Source organism: Jaculus jaculus, chromosome 8, assembly GCF_020740685.1.
Source record: "Jaculus jaculus isolate mJacJac1 chromosome 8, mJacJac1.mat.Y.cur, whole genome shotgun sequence".
NCBI classification, from domain to species: Eukaryota; Metazoa; Chordata; class Mammalia; order Rodentia; family Dipodidae; genus Jaculus; species Jaculus jaculus.
In genome coordinates this window covers 81,313,082-81,337,314 of record NC_059109.1, presented here as the reverse complement: position 1 = coordinate 81,337,314, position 24,233 = coordinate 81,313,082, and the positions used below count along the sequence as shown (strand labels likewise).

At 42.0% G+C, this 24,233-nt stretch overlaps 1 protein-coding gene and 1 pseudogene across 1 annotated transcript; both read right to left on the bottom strand.

Annotated features, from left to right (window-relative positions):
* Positions 1-20,814: 20,814 nt before the first annotated feature.
* LOC101602126 (vesicle transport protein GOT1B-like) lies at positions 20,815-21,588 on the bottom strand. Its single transcript, XM_012949442.2, has one exon. It carries the CDS (start codon positions 21,490-21,492, stop codon positions 21,076-21,078), a length of 417 nt encoding a protein of 138 aa, XP_012804896.2. The 5' UTR covers positions 21,493-21,588; the 3' UTR covers positions 20,815-21,075.
* Positions 21,589-21,904: 316 nt separating this feature from the next.
* LOC101608604 lies at positions 21,905-22,389 on the bottom strand (annotated as a pseudogene).
* Positions 22,390-24,233: the final 1,844 nt, after the last annotated feature.

The window sequence follows — 24,233 nt, the reverse complement described above, 5'->3', positions numbered from 1 at the left end:
AAGAAGGGCTGGAGAGATGGCTTAGTGGTTAAGGTGCTTGCCTACAAAGCCTAAGGACCCATGTTTGACTCTCCAGATCCCACATAAGCCAGATGCACAAAGGTGAGGCAAGTGCAAGGTTGCACATGTGCACTAGGTGGCACAAGTGTCTGGAGTTCTATTGCAGTGGCTGAGGCCCTGGTACAACAATTCTCTGGCTCCTGCTCTCTCTCTCTAAAATAAAGATAAATTAAAAATTAAAAAAATGGTTGTAGTGAAGAAAATTAAACTGGCACACAAGAAAATACTTTATATAATGAAAGCACCCAAACCACACTTCCTAAACATCCTTTTTGTCCTCTGTCCTGACAACTGCTCTGATGGCATTATTACTATCATCTAATCCAAGGTACGAGCTTAGAGTCCTCTTTATTTCTCCTGCTTTCACTCCAGCATACAGTCCCCAAGATATTTATCTTCTTATCATATCTGACAAGTATCAAATATTGGGCTGGGGAGATGGCTCAGCAGTGAAAGGACTTGTTTGCAAAGCTTGCTGGCTTGGGGTTCGGTTCCTCAGTACCCACGTAAAGCCAGATGCACAAAGTAGTACATTCATCTGAGGTTTATTTGCAGTGGCAAGATGTCCTGGCACACTCTTTATCTCTCATTGCAAATAAATGAATAATGTTTTTCAAAACAATGTGAATTATTTTTTGACATCAAGCATGTTGATCTTTCCTTCTGGCTACTTTCTCCCCAGTTCAGATGTCCTCTTAGAGCTGATGACTTATTAAGAAGCCTGAATTTGGGCTGGAGAGATGGCTTAACCATTAAGGTGCTTTCCTGCAAAGCCTAAAGCCCCAGGTTCAAGTGTCCAGATCCTATTTAAGCCAGATGCACTTGGTGGAGCATGCATCTGTTCGTTTGCAGTGGCTAGAGGCCCTGGCATACCCATTCTCTCTTTCCTTCTCTCTCTAATAAATTTAAAAAAAATATTTCAAAAGAAGCCTGAGTTTACGGCTGGGGAGATGGCTGAGTTAGTAAAGTGTTTGGTACACAGGCATGAGGACCTCAGTTAGGATCCCCAGCACCCAGGAGGGCATGACAGTAAGCCTACAATTCCAGCACTGAGATGGAGAGACAAGTGGATACTTGCAGCAAGCTGGCTAGCTAGACCAGCTGAATTGGTGAGCCCTGAGTTTAAGTGGGAGACCCAGCCTCAGCAACTGAAGTGGTGCGTGGTTAAGGAGGTTGACCTGTGATCTCCACATGCATGAACACACATGTATACATGCACACTCCTTGACATGACCCTCTTTGAGTAACATGGGACTTACATCTGCCTCCAACTCATGGTGATCCTCCTACCTCTGCATCCTGAATGCTGGGATTAAAGGTGTGAGCCACCATACCCGGTTGGCTATTTAAAAAAATTTTTTAATGAGAGATCCATTTTCATTTCATTTGGAACTTTCTGTGGCTTAAGTCATCTACTAGACTTAGACGAGACACATGCAGAGCTGAAGACAAGTCAGTCAGGAGCTCCGGGAATGTAGCTTTCCTGAGTTGACACCCTGTGGGGTAATGGGCTTGTGGTGGCAAAATATATATTACATGAAACTTATTTTAATTATTCCTAAGGAAAATACAACTGAGAGGCATTGAGCACATTCACACAACTCTCACCTCCATCCATCTCCAGAACTCTTATCTACACTTTGTAATAAAAACTCCTCATTCACTCCTCCCTCAATTCCTGGCAACTACAACTCTACTTTCTGTCTCCGTGAATGTGAGTGGGATCATATAATACCTATCCTCTAGTGACTGGCATTGTGTCCTCAAGTTTAGACTTAAGTCAAAGAAGACCCATTGCAGGATGAGATTTGTTCAGTGTTATGACTTTTATTTATTTTAATTAGGTTTTTAAAACTTAGCTTACAAAGTAATGGACTTCATTATGGCATTTGTATTTTCTGCATTCATGTGTGTGGTGTGCATGCATGTGCATGCATGTTCATACATGTGTAGGCACATGTGTGCATTCATGTAGAGGCTACAGGTTGAGGTTTGGTGTCTTCCTCAGTCACTTTCTACCTTTTTTTGTTTTGGTATGTGTATGTGGAGTATGTGAAGTGTTTTCCTTTAGCAAGTTCAAAGAGTTTAAGTTGTTTACTCTATTTTGAATTGATTTTTTGCAAAGTGAAATATGGACATGACTACATACAGATATCTAGTTTCCCAGTACCATTTATTGAAAGACTTCTTTTTCCAATGAATGTTTTTGACATTTTTGTCAAAAATTAAGTAGCTGTCACTGTGTAGGTTTCATTCTATGTCTTCTATTACTGTGGCTATATATATGCCTTCAAATCAGGTATGGCAATACAGTCAGCACTATTACTATTTGTTATTATTGCTCAGGATTCCACCAGATATCCAAGGTCTTTGTGCTTCCAAATGAACTTTAAGATTGTTTTTCAACTTCAGTGAAGAATGGCATTGGAGTTTTGATGGGGGTTGTATTAAATCTGTAGAAAAGAATCTTCTAATCCATGAATATGGGATATATTTCTATTTCCTAGTGTCTTCTTCAATTTCACTTTTGAGTGTTTTAAAGTATTCATTGTAGAGGTTTTTCTTTTCCTTAGATAAGTTTACTCAAGGAAGGCTGTGAAATGCTGTCTTCTGGATATTCAAGTCCACTACATTCATGAGTGCAGAGCATATGTGGTTTCCTATACATGATTGAGCCTGTCAATATTTTATCATAGGTGAGGGAGGGGTCTGTGAGACCTCATACCTCCCAGAGCAAGTAGTGGAAACTAATGGTTTCTGGGAAAGGTGAAGTCATATTCTTAGTAGTATAGCCACTGGTCAGTTTCTCATTCTCCAGAAAATAACCTCCCACCCATAATCATGCAAGTGACTGTAGTTTAAATGATTGGGTCAAAAAAAAAAAAAAAAAGGCACAGAAGTAGATGGGAATATAATGGAAGAATGGTTTGAGAGGGAGGGGAAGGGGAAAAGACAAGGTAATTGGGGTGAGTGGGATCAAAATGCATTGTATACATGTATGACATTGTCAAAACAAGTGTATTTAAAAAAATAAAAATGGGTTTAGGGTCACTGTGAAGGTGTCCCTGTAGGAAGGAGCACTTGCTGTGGAAGTATGGGGACCAGACTTCAATCCCCAGCATGCATGTAAGGAGCCTTGAATGGGCGGAGAGGAGGATCTCTCTCCTGGTCAGGGAGACAAACAATGAACAGTGAGCTCTAGGTTCAGTGAGAGACTGTCTCAAAGAAATAAAGCAGACACCGAAAGTCCGCTGGTCTTCTCAGCCAGGCATGTGTGTGCACATGCAGCTGCACACGTGTGCTTCCCCCTGCCCCACACAGCTAGGGATGTGGTTCAGTTAGTAGAGTCTTGCCCAGCATACATGAAGCCCTAAAGTCAGTCTCTAACACCGCATAAAACTAGGTGTGGCAGGGCACACCTGTAAGCCCAGCATTTGGGAGGTGCGGGCAGAAGAATCAGAGATTGAAAGTCATTTTCAGCCACATAGGAAGTCTGAAGCCAGTGTGGGCTGCATGAGGCCCTATATCAAAACACCAACTCCCCCTCCAAGTACACACATACCTGTACATACACAAAATTAGAGCACTTACTAGCAATAGATTTTGTTATGTAGGGTTTTTTTAAGGGCATAGCATGACATATAGAAAATTCACATGACAATAATAAACATGAGGGGCTTGGGAGAGGGCTGGTGGGTAAAGTGCTTGCTGCACAAGCGTGTCGATCAGAGTTCGGACCGCCAGCACCTACATACATGCTGGGCGGGCATGGCAGCTGCCTGTAATCCCATCACTCCAGAGGTGGAGACAGACGATATCCCTGGCAAACTGGTTAGCTGTATTCGTGAGCTCAGGGCTCAAGTGAGAGACTCTGCCTCGATAAATAAAGGGGAGAGGGATGGAGGAAGACACCCAACATCAGCTTTCACATACATGCACACAAATACACATGCCCCCCACAAGAAACATACATATGCACATGCATGCACAGCACACGCAAAAGAACTTCAACATGAATACAAATGACAGCTGGCCAGCAGACAAAATGACAGACAAAAGCAATTATGTGAAACACAATTAATGATTATAAAAAGAAATCCAAAGAATGTGTAACAAGATTAAAAGGGGACAGTAACTTTATTATTACTACTACTACTATTATTATTTGGCTTTTCAATGTAGGGTCTTGCTGTAGCCCAGGCTGACCTGGATTCACTCTGTAGTTTCATGCTGGCCTGGAACTCACACTGATCCTCCTACCTTGGCCTCCCAAGTGCTGGGATTAAAGGTGTGTACCAGCACGCCCATCAAAGAGTAACTTTTATTTGGTGTTTGAATCCTTTATATGAAGTTGTTAAACAAGTGTGTAGGGGAGGGGGAAGAGGAAGCAAGGCTTGGAGATTTGGCTCTTGTTGGCTTGCTATGCTCTGACCTAGGAGTCAGTCTGTGGATTACATATAGAATGTATGGGGGTGCTTTGAGGAGCAAACATTTGCCTTGGATCATAGTTAGTCTTAGAAAATGAAACCTGGTTTTAATTTCAAGTTAATCAGTCAGGTTAGTCAGGCTGGGCTGACGCTGACCACAAATCACTAGTGAGGGAGGGAGGACTCTGCCTGTTTGGATCACGATTTCTGGCCAGGAACAGAAACTGAAGGCTGAAGCTGCCAGCTACAGAGTTTGATTTGCAGTGGTGCCACTGTGGATGGCAGGTCTGGGCAGTGGCTAGGGAGAGAAGAAGCTGAGAGGCATGCAGTCCACATGCAGAGAGGTGGGTGGCACTGGCCACGTAGGCCCTAGGTAGCTACTTTTAGCATCAAACCTGGGGAAAAGGACTGAGGAGGAAGGAACAAGGAGGGTTTAAAAGGAAGGAAAGTGGCCATCACGGAAGGGCTGCCTGATTCCTCAGATCCGCAATGGGGTGGGGCGGGGCGGGGCCAAAGGAGGACTGGAGCCTGAGACCTGGTGTAGTGCCAGGATTTAAATGTAGCTTAAGGTTGGCGGGGGAAGGGTGTTCAGAAGTAGAAAAGGCTTTGATGTAGAGTATTTGCTGTTGCACTACATGAAGTTATCTAAGTACTAAGAATTTTGAGATCAAAGGTATCCTGCTATTATCTAATTGTCATGTGGCTACACAATGATAGAAAAGCAGGGTTTTCCTGCCTGACTTCTTCCCCTGGACTTCAAGGGACAAGAGACCCACCGGAGGCCCTACAGGGCTTGAGGAGCTGAGAATTGGTTTCACTCCAGAGTGGACCACGGATTTAGGAGAAGAGCTCCAGGTGGGCAAGATAACTGGGAGGTGGGAGGGGGGATGCGTATGGCAGGAGAGTCTTTTGGTGGTACCTGTGGTACCTATTATGAAATCTGGCAAGTTAAGTGGGTAGAGAGGGATTAAGGGGACAAGTGTCCTTATCTCCCTTGATTTCTTCTCTGACATGTGAGCAGAGTCACAACTAGTAAACCTAGACAAGAATAAGTATCCTTAGACTTGACTGGTTTGGGCAATGGGATACAACCCAAGCCCAGGGGAGAAAGCCTCTGACCTCTGACCAAGTGTGAGTTTTCTGTGGTCTGATGTTGGGTGTGGAGGAAGCTGTGCAAAGGTGGAGGAGGTAGATCTGCCCCAGTGGTGCCTGTTTCTGAGAAATAATGAATTGGATTATCCTTTTAATTAATGAGAGTTGTTAACATCAGTGTCACAGACCGAACGACAGGATTGTAAAGAGAACTTTCAGTCCCATCAGACAAAGAAGGGACTTCTGTTAAGTTTCCAGGGGAGGGGCTGTGCTTCATGAGAAGGCACGCATAGTCAGCGAGCACTTCACAGTCCGTGCTCACAGCCAGGCTGCCACAGGGGAAAGGGAAGGAGACGATTTTGTGCCACTGTCACAGCAGGTTCTTGTCACCTGGGTATGGCCTGAGCTCTAACAGTTATATTCACTAATTCTTTAATATATGACTGTTACATTAGCTTTTCGTCTTTTTGTTTTGCTTGTATTTATGTGGGGGTATCATGTGGTGTCTTTGGTGCACCTGGTGCATGTGCCCTTGCAACAGTCCACATGCTCACCTGCAGTGGGGGCCCTCACCTGTGCTGGCCAGAGCTGAAAGTCAGGTGTCCATTCTTTTTTTTTTTAAGAGGCTGCTGAATGCCTCATGGGAAAGGAGGAAACAGATAATGAATTTGTTAGACATCTTGCCTTTGAGAATGCTAACTCAACCTGCCAAGCGGCTATACGCCCCCATCGCTGTGGCAAAAATATTTCTGACTTTATCAAACTCTGTGCTGATGTAGACCCTGCATCCCGCAGCATTGGATTAGCCATAGGAGTGGCCCTTAAAGATTTTACCCAGGGGAACAAGCTCAAAACTTGTTTTAATTGCAAACAACCAGGTCATTTTTCCAGAGAATGCACGGCCCTTAAGGCTGAGCAGCTGCTCCCATCCTCTCTGTGCCTAGAAAGCTCTCCCTCAAGGTATGGCTAATAGTCCAACTTCATGTCAGAAATTTGTGGCTAAAGCTTTAGCTTCTACAAGAAGAAAATTTCCCCAATTATATATTATTCATTATATGGATGACATTTTATTAGCTGGAAAGAAAAGGCAGAAATCTAGTTACAAAAAACAGAAAAGGGAAAAATGATATAGGGATCAGTAACAAGATGGTTAAATCATAGTTTGTTTATTTTAAATTTTTTACTTTTGGATGCAAAAGGGTCTTCTGCTGCTGACTGTTTTTGGCATACAAACACAAAAAATACCTTTGCCAAAACAATGTGGAAAGATCCATTGACTAACAAATGGAGAGGACCCGACCCTGTATTAATATGGGGACGAGGATTTGTTTGTATTTTTTCACAGAAAGAAAATGGAGTGAGATGGTTGCCAGAACGTTTGGTGTGGCATGCAGGCCACGAGATCAAACAAGAGGACACTGCTGATCCTGATGATATGGAGTCATCTACATCTCGCTTACAGTGAACTTTACTGGACCTATGTTCCTGATCCTCCTATATTACATCCAGTGACCTGGGAGAAAAAAGAAATCATAGTTCTAGTCAATAACACTCGGTTGCTAAGTATGCCATCTAGTAAAAATATGGAATCACATCAAATAATTATGAGTTCATATTCAGGGCATGGTCTAGGTATTCCACTATGCTTTCTAAGACTAGCATAGTGGGATGTTTTGAAATAAAGGAAAGAAACATTACTGTAAAGCATGTACAAGAGCATGTACAAGGTACGAAGAAGATAAAGCAGGTTCAAACAAGCAGAATTTCTATTTGTCTTCCCTATGGAAATCAAGTTACAGGGGATAGTCCACCAAAGGACTTTATTCCCTGTGAAGGAAACACACCTAGGTTCAATAAATCTATACATTGGAGCAAATGTGTAGGGAAAAAATTTATCAGGTATAATGTTTCTGGATCTGCCAGATATGTTAAGGACTGGTCAGGATCAGCAGGAGAGTAAAACTGAATGGGTTAATGATTGGGCTACTGGACTGTCCTCAGGATTGTGGTGGTCAGACAATGGACATCAGCAAACTTATGTGTGGAAAATTGCTGCTGCTATGGGAGGTATCAAGGTTACATCTGCCAGCAATAATTCAAATAGCCTTCCAAAAGGAACTGTTATGGCCTGTGCTACACCACCTTATGCCCTGATGTTAGGGGATATAAATATTACCTGGTATCATGGGTCTGAGGAAATGTTTAATGTTACCTGTGATAATTGTAGTCTGTCCAATTGTATTTCTCATGATTCTGGAACTGTAATGATTGTCAAACAACCTGCATTTGTTATGATTCCTGTTAATCTTTCAAAACCTTGGTATTCTGACAAAGGTATTCAAATTCTAGAGGAGGTTAAGAATAGTTTAAGTAGACAAAAGAGAGTTGTAGGTTTAATTATTGCTGGGATTGTTGCATTTATTACATTATTAGCTTCTATTACTACTGCTGCTGTTGCTCTTACACAAGAAGTTCATACTGCACACTTTGTTAATAATCTAGCTAAGAATGTTTCTGTTGCTTTAGGAACTCAAGTTACCATAGACAAGAAGTTAGGAGAAAAAATAGATGCTTTATTTGATGTAGTTACCTATTTAGGAGAGCAAATTCAAGGAATGAAGATTAGAGCTCGATTAGAATGCCATGCAGATTATCAATGGATCTGCATCACCTCTAAGACTTACAATACTAGTTATAAAGATTGGGTAAAGGTCAAAATGCACTTAGAAGGAATTTGGCACCATGATAACATTTCATTAGATTTGGTTAATTTACATTCAGAAATTTTCACTATACAAAACAGTCATCTTGATTTTGATGCCACTAAGGCTGCTAATGACTTACTGCAATTAAGTCTGTGTTGCCTGGTTGGGACTTTCTAAGTTCCTGGATAGGCAGCTTCGCAGCTGTGGGAATTTGTCCTCTGCTTCTCTTATGCCTATTGCCTATTTTCTTCAAGTGTCTAATGAAATCTATTGTGAATGTTCGCACAGAGGTCCAAGCCATGCACTATAGAATATGTCCTTGACTCCCCTCCTTTAGGAGCTGCATAGGATTCAGACCTATGTATATCAGCTCACAATACAATAAAGTGAGTATGATATGGGCACCAACATGGGTGCGAGGCTAAGCACCGCAAGGGAAGGTCCCTTTCTGACCGCTTCTGAATTCCCTGAGAGAAAAACCTGACTTGCATGGAGGTTGGTACCACACTTATTATGATCATATAGGCCCTGCCTCCCCTCCCCAAAAGGTACCAAGGGCCAAGACTGTGGGTCAAAAACATGACAGCCCATGGGAGGAGTCAGGTCAGTACTCCCCCAGTTGGTTAAAGCCCACCGCTGAATAGCGGGTCCCCCTGTCTTTTGTATAAAAGAAGGGAGGAGATGTTGGGAGCTGTAGCTGCTCTTTGACCATGAGAACTGAAGCTGTTTTTGGATCTCCAGGCACAGAGACCTTATCGTATGGCCTTGGCAAACAGTCTTCAGGCACAGAGGCATTTGTGGAGAAGACTTTAGGCACGTAGGCACTGTCTGGAAAGTTTTATTTTCTGTATATAAGCTTGTGCTTGCCTGAATAAATCTGAGACCTTGATCAGAATATAGACCTGGTCTCCTTCTTTGTGTCTCTTGTCCCCCATCCAGGTTACTTTCCCCTCATGTCCTTATTTAACTCCCCACTGGCCAGGGCATTTCCCAATTCAAGAAGTTCCAAGGCAGAGTATTCCTTGTAGTAGACAGCTCCATGATGCTGGGATGAACATCCAAACTAGACCCAGTGTTTGGGAGGAATGGGGTTTATTTCAAGCTTACAGATACAGATTCCATCACTAGTAGAAGCAGCTGGGTCCTCCTCATAAACTCAAGCACAGAGAAACTACAACCAGCCAGCAAGCACCCAAAATCAGCAAGCATAAACCATCAGCAAGCAGGACTCCTAGAGTTCCGACCACTCTGCAGACCTTGGGCTGAAATTCAGATCCATCCCCAAACAAGGATTCTTCCTTAGTGACACCTCCTCCATCCAGGTGGCTGGAGACCCAATTTATAAGCTTAATAAAACACCTGAGTCTATGGGAGACACACATTCACATTCAGACCACCATACCACTCATCAGAGTTTTAGGCACTAGGCCACCGTTGAGGCCCCTATCTTCTTGCTGAATCATGGATTTCCCCCTTTCTTTGTCTTAAATATCTGACCTGAGGGATATCATCTATTATTTTTACCTTGCTCATTCTCTCTTCACTATCTAACTCTTCCCATGGGGTCCAGGGCTTTGGATCTAAGGAGAAACTGTTTAGCACAGAGCTAACATGTATGTTCTTTTCCCTTTGGTCACCTTAACCACAAGAAATGTGAAGCCAAGGTCCATATCTCTCATCCTTCTTTCATCCAATTCATCCATCAAATGGGAGGCTAATGCAGAGCAAGCAGGCACTTGTCCCTATTGTGACTCCTCCCTTTGACAAGCAAGCTCCCACCAGGCAGCCATCGTGGCCTCTGTTACATGGCTTGTTGCCAGACAACTGCTGCATGGCTGGCCAGAAATCCTGTTACATTCATGCTACTTCCAAACACTGTAATGCATGCTCTCATCCTTTAATTGTTTCTAGGGGATCCCTGTACTCATGTACCAGACTCACTTATGATGGAAGCATGCCACTGTTGGCTTACAGCTACATTTGGCTTATAGATCAGGCCAGGCCCACCTGCAGGAGCAGTTTCTCTCTACCCAGAGCTGACAAACGCCTGCTGTGACCCTGTATCTTTCACCCCTCACAGTAATCCAAGTCTTCTTCTTCCCCCTGCAATCCAGGAATCAGAGGCAACCTGACTGCAGGCATATGACTTATCAACTAAGCTTCCTGCCTCATGGTGTAGACCTGCCCTCCCCCTTGTGAAGAATAGGACATAGAAACTGGCTAAGTAGCTCATGGTAACAGGAACCCCCAAAGTGAATAGCTTTCTCCTTGGCTAAAAGCAGGAAGTGTCCTTGGGCCTATAAGGAGAATCTGTTTTTTCCTCTTTCTTTTTCTTTCCCGGATAATTGCAATTGAACCAGAATTACTCCTTCAGAGGAGGTTACATTATTTCCTGGAGAATTAAGACTCCTGGGAAGATTGCCCCTCTCCTAGGAGCCAGACCCCTTATCTAGAAACCTGGAGGTTTTTTCCTTGCTTAAAGGAATTCCCCTTCCTATTGGAATCTCAATCATTCACCAGGCAAATTCTCCTTCCCATCTCTAGAGACTTCCTCCTGTCTCAAGTTCTAATATAAATCTTTCTAAATTTCACCCTCCTATTGTCTGTGGAATTCATTCCTCAAATTCATAAGACAAGAGCCCTGAAGGCTATTGCCTTACTGCAAACTTAGCATGACTGGGGGCTTCTAGTACCCTCACTGCTGAGTTATTGCCTACCTAGGAGCTGAGATAAGGCTATGATGCTCCCACCCTCAAATTCCTGACTCACTTAAAAACTACTGAAAGCAAACAATTTGCTTATCTGGTGGGTACTCTTTCAATACCCCTGCTAGACTTTCTCTGTGTTAACAGCTCTCATTAATAAACTTTTCCCCTAAAGAATGACTCATCTTGGTCTTTTCCAAACCCTTTCTCTTCTATTGACCCTGAAATTAAACTACCACAAGAAAAGCTATGGCAGCCCTGGGCTCCCTCCACCTCATGCATGCTCTGCCTCCAGATGACTCTGCCTTGATTGAATGCCTTACTATCCATAGCAAGGCCCAAGTAGCCACCACTACAAGCAGGCATACCACCAAATCCTGTTACTAGAGTTTTCAGGGTCACAGCCTGGACTCTGAAAGCATTAACAACATAGACTTGGCCACCTATCTTTACTAGTTCAATTAGTGACACACTGATAGCAAAAAACAGAAAGATGAAATTTATTTAATGTGGCACATTAGAAAGAAGAACAAAGTGGTCCAGCATCCTACCCTCTTATAGATGCAGATCAGAGTCCAGAGCACATTTGCTGAGGTGTCTGAGTTCTTCTGTCCTGGAACAATAAACTGGACCAGAAGCACATAGTTAGAAATAGAGTTTATTAAGAATGAGAAAGGCGCTGGCCTTTTATAGATCATTTAAATAGTTTCTGCCTTCTCTCACATTCCCATATATTAGTATTTTTCACACATGCTCTGTTATTACACATAGCCTGGATGAGGAAGGGTTTTGTTCATATATTAATGTCAATGCCTTCTCTAGTCGTGGTTCTCCTGCTACAACTCCTCCCCGAGAGCCATGGTCCCAGAAATCTGATCAGGAGGATAATGATCAGTTTTCTGTAACTTCTTCCGTGCTGTGGAGTGGCATAGGCCTGGCCTAAGATGGATCACAAAACTCTCCCAGCTTTATCTATGACTAGAGAGGGATTTGGATTTCTTGGAGTAGCAGTTAGCTGGAATCTGTGCATCATAAGTTTAGTTTGAAATGCAAGTTCTTTTTGTTTTGTTTTTCAAGGTAGGGTCTAGCTCTAGCCCAGGCTGACCTGGAAATCAAGGTGTAGTTTCAGGCTGGCCTCAAACTCATAGTGATCCTCCTACCTCTGCCTCCCGAGTGATGGGATTAAAAGGTGTGCACCAACACGCCCAGAAAATACAAGTTTTAAGCAAAAGTAACATGATTACACCAACCAATGACCCCAGAAAGTGTGAGAACCAGGGTACCGTGGTCTTTCTTATGCCAGGAGACCCCTCCTTGTATGACTTGTTCTCAGGGGTGTGATTCTTCAGACTGTTAAAAAGAACATGCAAAAGGTTATATACTGAGAATGTGGCAAAATAAAAAAGACTCAAATGATGGAATAGATTAAATGTTGAATTATCAACAGTGTCAAAAAACTGAAGAAAACATAAAGTAAGGTTACACCTACTCATTGTTTTATAAATAGAACTTATCTTTATATTTAAGAAGTTAAGGTATTTCTTTTTTGTCTAAAGAGAATTTTCAAAATGTCTTCTAGCCTTTTTTCACTTTGTAGGTTATACTAGCCTTGTTTTTAAGAAGTTGCTAAGGTTTAGAAGACTCAAAAAGTTACAGGTTTTATTTTAGGAAATTACTTATGAGTTTTTTAGTTTGGGTGGGTAGGTCTTTATCTACCCTGAGAAGGTGTTAGCAGACCTCAGAAGACATTTATATATTTGGCAAGGCTCATCTATCAGTCCTGTTTTGGCTGCTACAGTCATCTAGACAATAGTCATCTAGACATTTACAGGTCATAAATTGTAGTTGAAAAAGTAAGCTATGTGTTTAGGAAATGCTGAAACTTTTTGGTGAGGGCTTGTTATGGGCCATGTATATGATAATTCCCAAGGTTAGAATTGATGATTCTCTCTGTGTCTGTCGCTCTCAAATAAATAAATTAAAAATTAAAAAAAAATAATGATTAAAAAAAAATTCCTTTGGACAGCCGGGCGTGGTGGCACATGCCTTTAATCCCAGCCCTTGGGAGGCAGAGGTAGGAGGATAGGAGGATTGCCATGAGTTCAAGGCCACCCTGAGATGACAGAGTTAATTCCAGCCTGGACCCTACCTCGAAAAACCAAAAAAAAGAAACAAAATTCCTTTGGTTTTTGGGAATTCCCATTAGCATTGTTTACTACTCAAGTTCATTTAGTTAGGGGTCTTGGGTTACTGATTAGCAAAACCAAAGTGCCAATATTAGAAAAATATTAATAACTTTGGCTCTTATGTTGAGTCACCCAAGGTGCTTCCATGGCCGTCTGTACTGGCTTGACTGAGAATTTCATAGGGAAACCTGGGTTGTATCATTGGAGCTGAAGGCCATTCCCTTCAGGAGATAAGACATTGTCCTTTACAGTGATTTTCCTCTTTGAAGAGGGGCAAAGCTCTTTTTATTTGAACCTAACTGAGGGCAGTTCTTCCCAGTGTCTTGGTTCCTTATAGTTCAGGCAAACAGAGGCCCTGCATTTTCTCTTCAGCTTGGGGTTTCTCTGAGGTAGCAGGTACGTATCTATCTAGGGACATACATTATTTCCTAGGGCTAAAGATCTTAGCTGGCCTTGTTTTTATGTATTTAATCATTCCCCCTGGGCTTTTTGGACTGTTTTTCTTTAATTTATTGTTGAAAATCCCCAAAGCCAAAATTAAAAGTTAACTTGGAATGTGTGGATCTGTTGCCTCCTTTTAAAGTTTCTTTTTTTAAAAAATATTTTTGTTTATCTTTATTTATTTGAGAGCAACAGACAAAAGAGGCAGAAAGAGAGAGAATGGGCATGCCAGGGCCTCTAGCCACTACAAACGAACTCCAGATGCATGCACCACCATGTGCATATGATCTACGTGGGTCCTGGGGAATCGAGCCTTGAACAGGGGTCCTTAGGCTTCACAGGCAAGCTATTAACCGCTAAGCCATCTCTCCAGCCCTAAACTTTCTTTTTATTCATTTTAAATTTTTAAAAAATTATTTATTGAGCGAGAAAAAGAAAGAGAGGCAAAATGAGAGAGAGAAAAAGTGAGAAAGAGAGAGAGAGAGAGAGAGAGAGAGAATAGGTACACCAGCGAGGTTCTCCTGCCACTGAAAACAAACTACAGATGCATGTGCCACTTCTATTTTTAAAATTTAATTTATTTTTTTATTGACAGCTTCCGTAACTGTAGACAGTAACCCATGGTAATTCCCTCCCTCCCCGACTTTCCCTTTTGAAACTCCACTCTCCATCATATCCCCTCCCCCTCTCAATCAGTCTCTCTTTTATTTTGATGTCATGATCTTTTCCTCCTATTATTATGGTCTTGTGTAGGTAGTGTCAGGCACTGTGAGGTCATGGATATTCAGGCCATTTTGTGTCTGGAGGAACACGTTGTAAGGAGTCCTACCCTTCCTTTGGCTCTTACATTCTTTCTGCTACCTCTTCTGCAATGGACCCTGAGCCTTGGAAAGTGTGATAGAGATGTTTCAGTGCTGAGGCATGTGCTACTTCTTTCTTCTGTTTTCACATGGGTGCTGGGACATTTAAGCCAGGCCAATAGGCTTTGCATATAAATTCCTTTAAGCCCTGAGCCATCTTTTCAGTCCCTCAAGTTTTTTTTTTTTAATTATTATATAGAGCAGAGCTATTTAAAAAAAATCTGACTTTAAGAAAAAAAATAAATCTTTAATTATAGCAACCATACTTATATAATCTTATAATACTTCCATTCACCAGCCACTGTGAGATCAGTTGTACAGAACAAAACCCTGCCTTCACCAAGTCACCCTGAGAGCAACTCATAGGACAGACAACTGCCTCCATCTATCAGTTGCTGTGAGAACAGCACGTGCAGGGCCAGGCCCTACCTCTGCCAATGGTTGCTGTAAGTTCATTCTCCCTGCAACAAAGCCTGCTTCTACCACTCATCAGATTGTAAGTTCACTGTCCTCCCTAGGCTCCACCCCTGCCCACTAACCAGAATCATTTCTCTACAGTGGAGATTCACCCACGTGCAGCTCTGGAATCTGTCCTCAGACTATTGAAACACCAAGCAGTGTTTGCCCTGGCCAGCGGGGAGTTGAACAAGGACCCGAGGGGAAGTTAACCTGAGTGGGAGAAGGCAAACAGACACAAGAAGGAGACCATGTTAGGTGTTTGTCAAGGCCTTGAGAGTTTATTCTGACATGTAGGTTTATATAAGGTTGTAGGGGGAAGGGGATGTAATCAGGCCAAAGATCACAGAGTTACTGGTTAAGCCGCAATGCCTTTGTTTCTTCATCAGCTACCGGCAGCATGGGAGAGTATTCGGCCAAGCGTATGATCCCTTTGTTCCTGGTAGTTGAATATTAGGTGAGGAAGTAGAAGCTTAACTTACTATATGGTGGTTTCTGTTACCATGGCTGAGGTTTGGTTCATAGCTCCCAACTGTGTTGACATTTTTTTTTTAAAAGATTTTAGTGACAACTTCCATGCATATAGAAAATGTACCATGATCCCAATCCCCTCCAACCACCCTTCCTTTTCCCCTTTCTGAATCCACCCTCCACTGAATCCTATCTTCTCTCTAACTAGTCGGTCTTCATTTTGATGTCATTATTTTTTTTCTCCTATTATGCAGGTCTTGTGTAGGTACTGTCAGACACTGTGAGGTCATGCATACCATGGCCACTTTGCATCTGGAGGACAGCATTTTAAGTAGTTCTCCCTTCCTTTGACTCTTTCTGCTACCTCCTCTGTAATGGCTCCTGAGCCTTGAGGGGTGTTATAGAGATGTCTCATTTAGTACTGAAAACTCTACTGTAACTTCTTCTCAGCAACTTGGTGAGTTTTGAGTTACCCAGAGATCACCACCACCTGAAAAGAGAAGCTTCTATAACCAAAAGTGAGACTAGCATTAATATATGGGTAGAAACAGAAGTATTTAGAAGGCAGTTCATGTAGCCAGACAACAGTAGTAGTTTTCCCCTTAGGGATTATGACCTCCCCAGCCATAGACTTTTGATTAAGTTTTCAGTACTAGGAATTCCCTGTCATGGAGTGGGTCTCAAGTCTGATCAGAGAGCGGTTGGTTTCCCTTAAAATAGACATGTCACCATTGCACCAGTTGGCCTGGCTAGTCAGCAGTAGAACTTGCAGGGTCCACTGTTGGTTAAGACCATTGATGATTTTTGTCTGCAAACAGCCTGCACAGCTCTTTCCAGCATCATGATAGCTAGTCAACAGAGAGGAAGCTCCCAGCTTAGCTCCAGCTTGATTTCTCCGTGACCTGCAGCCCAAGCATGTAGAGTCTTCAACAATGGGGTCTTACTATCTAGTTCTGGTGGGCAACCAAGAGCCTTTAGCTACTGAGTCATCTTCCCAGCCCTCTCTTTCAAAGACCATTTTATTTTTTATTCACAAGGAAAGAAAGAGAGAGAGAGAGAGAACAAGAGAGAGGGAAGGGCCACACCAGGACCTCTTGCCACTATAAACAAACTCCAGATGCATGTGTCACTTTGTGCACCTGGATTTTGGTAGGTACTGGGAAATCAAACCTAGGCCACAAGGCTTTGCAAGGAACCACATTTAACATCTGAGCCACCTCTTCAGCCCCAAACTCCTTTTTAAAAATGTATATGTTATTATCCAGTGAAGAAAAAGCTTTCCATATGGCTTGTTCATAACATATTAAATTCTGATTAACCCTCTTGCCACTCCCTTCTCTCTTCCATCCCCTCCCCGACCCCAGTTAGAGCATTTCATCCCAAGTATTCTGCTCCTCTTCATAGATATCTACTATATCCTTCCCTTAAATCCTCCCTTCTTCTCCTTCCCTCATAGTCCCTTTCTAGCTTCCTGGCTACTACTGACTTTTAAAAAATATATTTTATTTATTTATTTTAGAGAAAGAGAGAAAGAATGGGTGCACCAGGGCCTCTAACCACTGCAAATGAATTCCAGATGTATGCACCACCTTGTGCACCTGGCTTGTGTGGGTACTGGGGAGTTGAACTATGGTCTTTAGGCTTTGCAAGCAAATGCCTTAACTACTAAGTCGTCTCTCCAGCCCCTACTACTAACTTACTCCAACTCACATACAAATCTAAGTATTTGTATGAGAAAGAACATGCAACATTTGACTTTCTGAGCCTGCATTACCTCACTTAGTATAATCTTTTCCAGATCCATCTCTTTCCTTGTAAATTTCAAAATTGTTTTGTCTTTCTTTGATTGTTATTGGTTTGTTTGCAGGTTGGTTTGTATGTATGCTAACATGTTTTCATTATATTTTTCTTTTTGTTTGTTGTTTATATTTTGTGTCAACTGGTTTTGTTTTTGTGCTTTTTCTAAGGTTTTATTTTCCTTTCTAATTTAAAAATGTTAGCATTTTTATTTTTTTAGAATTTTTATTTATTTGAGAGGGAAGTAGACAGAGCAAAAGGGACAGAAAGAGAGAGAGAGATACACAAAGAAAGAGACAGAAAGAAAGAGGGAGCATAAACTCCAGGTATATGTGCTACTTTGCACATCTGGCTTTTACATGGGTACTGGAAAATTGAACCTGGGCTGGCATACTTTGCAAGCAAGTGCCCTTAATTGCTGATCCCTTTCCTCAGCTCCTAATTGATTATTTTTAGAACTACTTTCAATATTGTACATTGTTCACTCACTATGATTTAACCTATACTTCAACAAATATGCCTCTATGAGCATCCTTCACTTTTATACTTAAGCCTATAAAATTGTCCTCCAGCCAGGTGTGGTAGCACACACCTTTAATCCCAGCAGTTGGGAGACAGAGGTAGGAGGATTGAGTTTTAGGCCACCCTGAAACTACATAGTGAACTCCAGGTCAGCTTGGGCTGGAGTGAGACCCTACCTCAAAAATGCAAAGCAAAACAAAACAAAATTAAGTGTCCTCCACATTTCTTCAGGTAACATAGTTCCATTCATACTTGTTATGCCTCCAATCCACATACCTTCATCTCATACTATAACCCCTCTCTCCTTTCCTCATTCCTTCTTCTAAATAATGATGCCCTAGAACCTGTCTTGAAGGGAAATCATTATCAAAATCTACATATCCAATGTTAAACTTCATAGTTTAAGATTACAATGAATGTTGTTTTATAACATTTATAAACAAACAGCATCTTAGTTTTTTATGAAACATTTAATAAACTTAAATGCTAGCCAGGCGTGGTGGCACATGCCTTTAATCCCAGCACTCGGGAGGCAGAGGTAGGAGGATTGCCATGAGTTCAAGGCCACCCTGAGATGACAGAGTTAATTCCAGGTCAGCCTGGATCAGAGTGAGACCCTACCTTGAAAAACAAAAACAAAAACAAAACAAAACAAAAACTAAAAACCAAATAAACTTAAATGTCATTGTAATAGGTTTTAAGAAGTTAAGTGTATCTGTTTGTAGGTATGTACTTATTTTTTAATATTTTATTTTTTTATTTATTTGAGAGGGGGGCAGATAGAGAGTGAGAGAATGAGAGGATGGGTATGCCAGGGCCTCCAGCCAGTGCAAACGAACTCCAGATGCATGTGCCACATTGTGCATCTGGCTTATGTAGGTCCTGGGGAGTTGAACTGTGGCCCTTTGACTTTGTAGGCAAGTGCCTTAACCACTAAGCTATTTCTCTAGCCCTATAGGGGCTAATCAGTCCTTTTAATACTTTTAATACAAAACACTCACATCCACACACAAGCATACACATTTTAAAAACTTTTTATTGACAATTTTTTTTTAATAGAAAAGTACCCTTTTATTGAGAGGTAAGACAAGTGTATTTACAGTGTTCCGCTGTTCAGAACATGTTGTCTGACCGTGAGACGTTTAAAGCAGCAGTGTCCCAGAGATCTGTTACATTCTAGAAGGGAAGAAACAATGCAAGCAGGTTTCTGTTACAGAAAATACACTTGAACAAGGACAGCAACACTTAAGGCTAAGTACTATTAAACTTGTATCTCCATCTGATCAAGATACTTTTCTTTTTTTCTTGTCACAAAGACCTATGACTGATTTTGGATCGGGGAAACCCCATGGACAAGGGCTTCTGCCAGAGGCTGGTCTTAGTAAACACGGCCCGACAGAGTTCTGAGGAAATAGTGTTGTCGTCCAGCAGTCCAAACTCACGCTGGATCCCCCACTACGGACTCGCGGGGAGCCTCAACTGCTCCGACCCCTCCATCTAGCTAAGGCCTGGCAGACGATCCAGTCTTCAAAGTCCAACGGTGCTTTCCAAAGCGCAAATGCTGCGAAGGGACGTTACCGTGTAGGGAGTACTTAGATGGAAATTTGTGTCCACCAAGGGGTTAGATACAGATGCTCCTCACACCGACAGAGTTCTTGCTCCACAAAGGTAAAAATATCTAGCCACTATAAATCATAGGTCAGTCAAAAATATGCATGAGTCCTACAGGGCACCTTATATAGGCCAGTTCCCAGAGCGTGTGACTTGACACTCCAAGTGAAGGTATTACTTGAGCATTGGACACACCGGGTCTCTTGTTATCCCATGAACTATTGAGGTAGGAGGCTCCATTTATCGCATTTTTACAGATTACATCATCAAGTCAGAGGTTTAAGTACTAAAAGTGACAGCAGTGTACAAGCCTGAACCACCACGCTACATGCACGCCTTTTCCTCTGCAGATGGGCAAGGCTGGGAATCCTCTGGGCACCTAGAAACTTAACTGACCGACACTGTGATGTATTTTATAGCAATGGCTGTCAATAGATGCCACAATTCCAATGATGACTTGCTTCCTGATGGGTACGAATCAGTCCAGAAGTTGACGGTGGCAAACAAGGAATACTGTGTTCCTGCACCTACCACAACAGCTGCCACCCTGAAGGCCAAGGCAAAAACTGCTGAAAGACAGAGACACTGTCCCGTCCCCCCAGATCGCGTTTTTGAGAAACCACTGCTGGTTTCCTTTCGGTGAAATAACTAGCATATGAACTTGGCTCTTTTCTCCACCAAGTCAAGGTGAAGGATGGTCATAGGAAACAGGTCATGGACAGTGATGTTTTTTTTTTTTTTTTATGATAAAAGAAAATCAGGCAAAACAAGATTAAGTGAACAGCCCTTATAAAACAGTTATAAAATTGACATTTTAACATGTTACATACCTTGAAAATTACCAAGTTATTAGTTCACCCATGAAAAACAAGGTAACAAGCCACTGTGGAGTTTAATAAACGACACAAATAAAGAAATCTACAATGCAGTGGGGAAAAAATTCATTTGGTTTGCATCATTTAGATGCTCACAAAACTACCCAAGCCACCTACGTAACAGATGGCTTCACGGCCATGGCTGTTATCAGATGTCCATGTGCAGTGAACCGTGTGGACACCAGGGGGGGCTCAGACTCTGAGAAGTCTGCACCCCACCCCTCCCGAGTGTGGGGCTGACAAGAAAGAGCGTCCGTGGTGACAATTTAGCAGGCAAAGCTCACAGTGACCTCTGCGGACCCCGGGGCTCTCATCTGGCTTGAAAACACTGCTGTTCAGAAGCATGAAAGTTTTATTTTATCCATGTTTACAAAACAGTGAATCATACATGAAGACTGGTTTCTCCTTGGGTCTGGTTACATTAAAACAACATAATTCAAGTCAAGTCATGCATCATTTTCAGATCCAGTGCACCTGGAAACATCTTGGCCATTACAGTGACATTTTTAAAAAGCAAAGTGCCTATGGATAGTCTTGAACCCTTAAAAAAAAAAAAAAGTAACAGATACCACAGTTGTCTAAGGATGGCTGCTTCACACACGTGGAAAGGCAGCAACAGCCTTCAAGAGTCTCAACGCAACACGGACTTCATCCCCTCTGTCTGCTCACTGACTTCTCAGATCACTTGACTAGAAGTCTGTTCTCACTGTTTCTTTGCTAATTGTTGGTACTTTGAAGCTATACGTTTTAAACTTCTGTAAAGAACATTACACAAGCTATTTCAGGTAATTTAACTTTGTGCTGAATATTCTTCCAAAGGATTTTATAAATAATACATTTGAAATGAGTCTTCAAATTCGCTTGTTGTTATACCATAGTGTTGCTTTCTCCAACTTTATCTACAAATGATCTAATTCCAGGTAGATTTAAGATGGATCCAAGGATAGGTATTCTTCGAATGAAGCCAACGACAACTGGGAAGAAGCCCCTGAACAGGAGAAAGAATCCACAAACTTCGAAGATCATGCCTATCAACGGCCAACCAACAAGGACCCCGAGCACGCCGCCCAGGAAAAACCCCGTGGCTTTCATTTTGTGTTTCTGGAAGAAGAATCTGTATGTTCTTTCTAGACCGATGACGAAAGCCAAGCCAGCTACAAACAGGACATTTCCAATGGCCAGTAGTGCTTTGTCAAAGAAGAGAATCATCCCAAAGAACAGGAAAAACACTCCGAATCCCGTCAGTCCCATGCTGATTTTCTGGGTGTCTGTGAGCGAGATCATGATGACGGTCCGTCTCCGAAGCCGAGGAGACAAGCTCGGTCGCTATCGGAGACGCCGGGGGAGGGAGCAGCCCGAGCCACCAGCCGCCACGTCTTCCGGAAAACTTATTGACAATTTTATACATGTATATATTTCTACTTTAAATAATTTAAATCATCTTTATTGATAGAAATTAATAGTATTGGAGAGAAAAAGCCTCTATTACAACTAAAGAGCTACACACACCTGATATGCAGAAACTGTTGCTACTCACATAACTGTTTAGATTTTGTTTAGAAGTTACTTAGAAGTTAACAGGAATAGAGGTTTTGCACTTAAACAAGATAATGAATAAAGATGTCATAATTTAAACTAGAATTTCTACTCTGAAGATAACTGTGTCATATTACTCAGTTCTTTCTTCAAAGAATCATCAGAGTAACATTAATTCAAAAGACTTGAAAACATTTGCCACCTTTTGCTAAGTTTATATGATAACTTTTGTGCCACATAGCCATTTTTTTCTAAGTTCACTGTGTGTATCAGTAAATAGATTATCATTATTCTTCTCTAAGTCCTCCAAACTCCTTATGAACAGATCATGTAGCTGCTTAATTGCTTTAGTCTCTGGTTCTGAACAATTCTATATTGTTGACAAATATGAAGATTGGTTTTCTTCTTGTTCATCAAATTATTGCATATCCACATTTCACTGCTGCAACAGTTGCAAGCTGCCAGGAATGCTCACCTTTAAGTTTTAGCCTGTTCTCTTGTTGTGTTTTCCAAGCGTGTTTGATTGTCTGATTACTGGCTTTGAAAGAAGATTTGGTATACATTTCTATTCCTTTTCTCTTGAAAAGAGAGCCTTGTTAATATGAACTCCAAATTTTCCAGCGTATTCTTTCCTACACCTCCCATAATACCCGCTAGCCCTGCCCAAAGCTTTTCTTCCCACACTTATCAATCCCTGGGGTCTTCTTCAGCAGCATCCCCCTCTGAACCACTCAGAGTTGGACATTTTTCGTGGTTTCCCAGATTTTTCCAGAATGCTTTCTTTCACTGGCTACCATATTTAGATGTTTCCTTAACTATTCATGTGAGGACCACCAGGATACATCTGAAGTAATATGGGATTTGTGCAGGAGAAAAGCCAGTCTCTATAATGTATTTTGATCATAATTCCCTCCTATTACTTTCTTTTGTCCTTCCCCATACCACTTCCACTGAACCTCTTCTTTCCAGCTAATCTAACTTCTATTTTGCTATTTACTATTATTATTTTGCCCTCCATCATCAATGATGACATGCTGATGGGCACAATGTGTGCAAATAGTGACGGCTGCTGTGAGGTCATGAATAACACCGACTTTGTGTCCAGGAGACAGTGTTCCCAAGCCTCCTCCCTTCCTGTCACTCTCACACTCCACCACCTCCTCCACAACGGTCCCTGAGCCCTGGTGGGCACATACACATTTTTAAAGTAAGCATGCCAAAATAAAACTGTAGTTTAAGTGCACAATAAAAATAAATGGAAAAGGGGCTGGAGAGATGGCTTGGTTAAGCGCTTGCCTGTGAATCCTAAGGACCCCAGTTCAAGGCTTGGTTCCCCAGGTCCCACGTTAGCCAGATGCACAAGGGGGCGCACGCGTCTGGAGTTCGTTTGCAGAGGCTGGAAGCCCTGGTGCGCCCATTCTCTCTCTCTCCCTCTATCTGTCTTTCTCTCTGTGTCTGTCGCTCTCAAATAAATAAATAATTAATTAAAAAAAACTTTAAAAATAAATGGAAAAGATCGAAATGGCCACAAAGAATTTTAGGGGAAAATTGAGCTTGATAATGTCTTAACACAAGATGGTATACAAACTATTACATTAAAAGAGTTATAAATACACATGAGACAATTACATTGACAAGGTAAAAGGTATTTAGTTTTTATTTCTGTCTTTGGAAGAAACAAGGTTAAGTTTGGGAGGATCTGTAAGGCTGACTTTTGCTTTGCTGTCAGATTATTTTGTTAGGTACCTTCATTCCTGCAAAGTGACGACGTCAGGGGTTATTTTCTGCTCCCTGCCATCTTGCTTCAGATCTTGGTTATCTAACACTGAGATGTTAAGTGTCCAACAGCTGAGCTGGTGGGGCCTGGGGTTCTCTCTGTGTCTTCTGAAACTTTCTATAGATGTTGGGACTGACTAGCTAATAAAATATTGGCTCAGAGGAATGAAGGACCCAAGTTGGCGAATTTCCTAAAAGCTTTTGAGAAATAGGGCAGGATTTTCTTCCATTGTTTGAGTAAAAATAAACTTCCTGATATTGTAACAATTAATAGGTCTCTTAATGTAATTTTTATTTCCATATGAAGCTTTATTATTCTTCTAGCCCTATGGTTCTGTGGTGGTTTGATTCAGGTGTCCCCCACAAACTTAGGTTCCCAGCTGTTGGAGATTTGGGAGCTAACACCTCCTGGAGGCAGTGTGTTGGGGGTGGGCTTATGGGTATTATAGCCAGTGTCCCCTTGTCAGTGTTTGGCACATTCTCCTGTTGCTGTTGTCCATCTGATGTTGGTTAGGAGGTGATGTCCACTCTCTGCTCATGTCATTGTTTCCCCCTGCCATTATGGAATGTTCCTAGAGCCTGTAAGTCAAAATAAGCCCCCCTTTTTTCCCCCACAAGCTGCTCTTGGCTGGATGATATCTGCTGTCACTGTGAACCTGACTGCAACAGGTTCCCTACTGGAGCATTGCATTTTCAACCTGGAGGAACCTGTG

Coding starts and splice junctions, on each gene's coding strand:
- LOC101602126 (XM_012949442.2), bottom strand. CDS start 21,492: ATGATCTCGCTCACAGACACCCAGAAAATCAGCATGGGACTGACGGGA.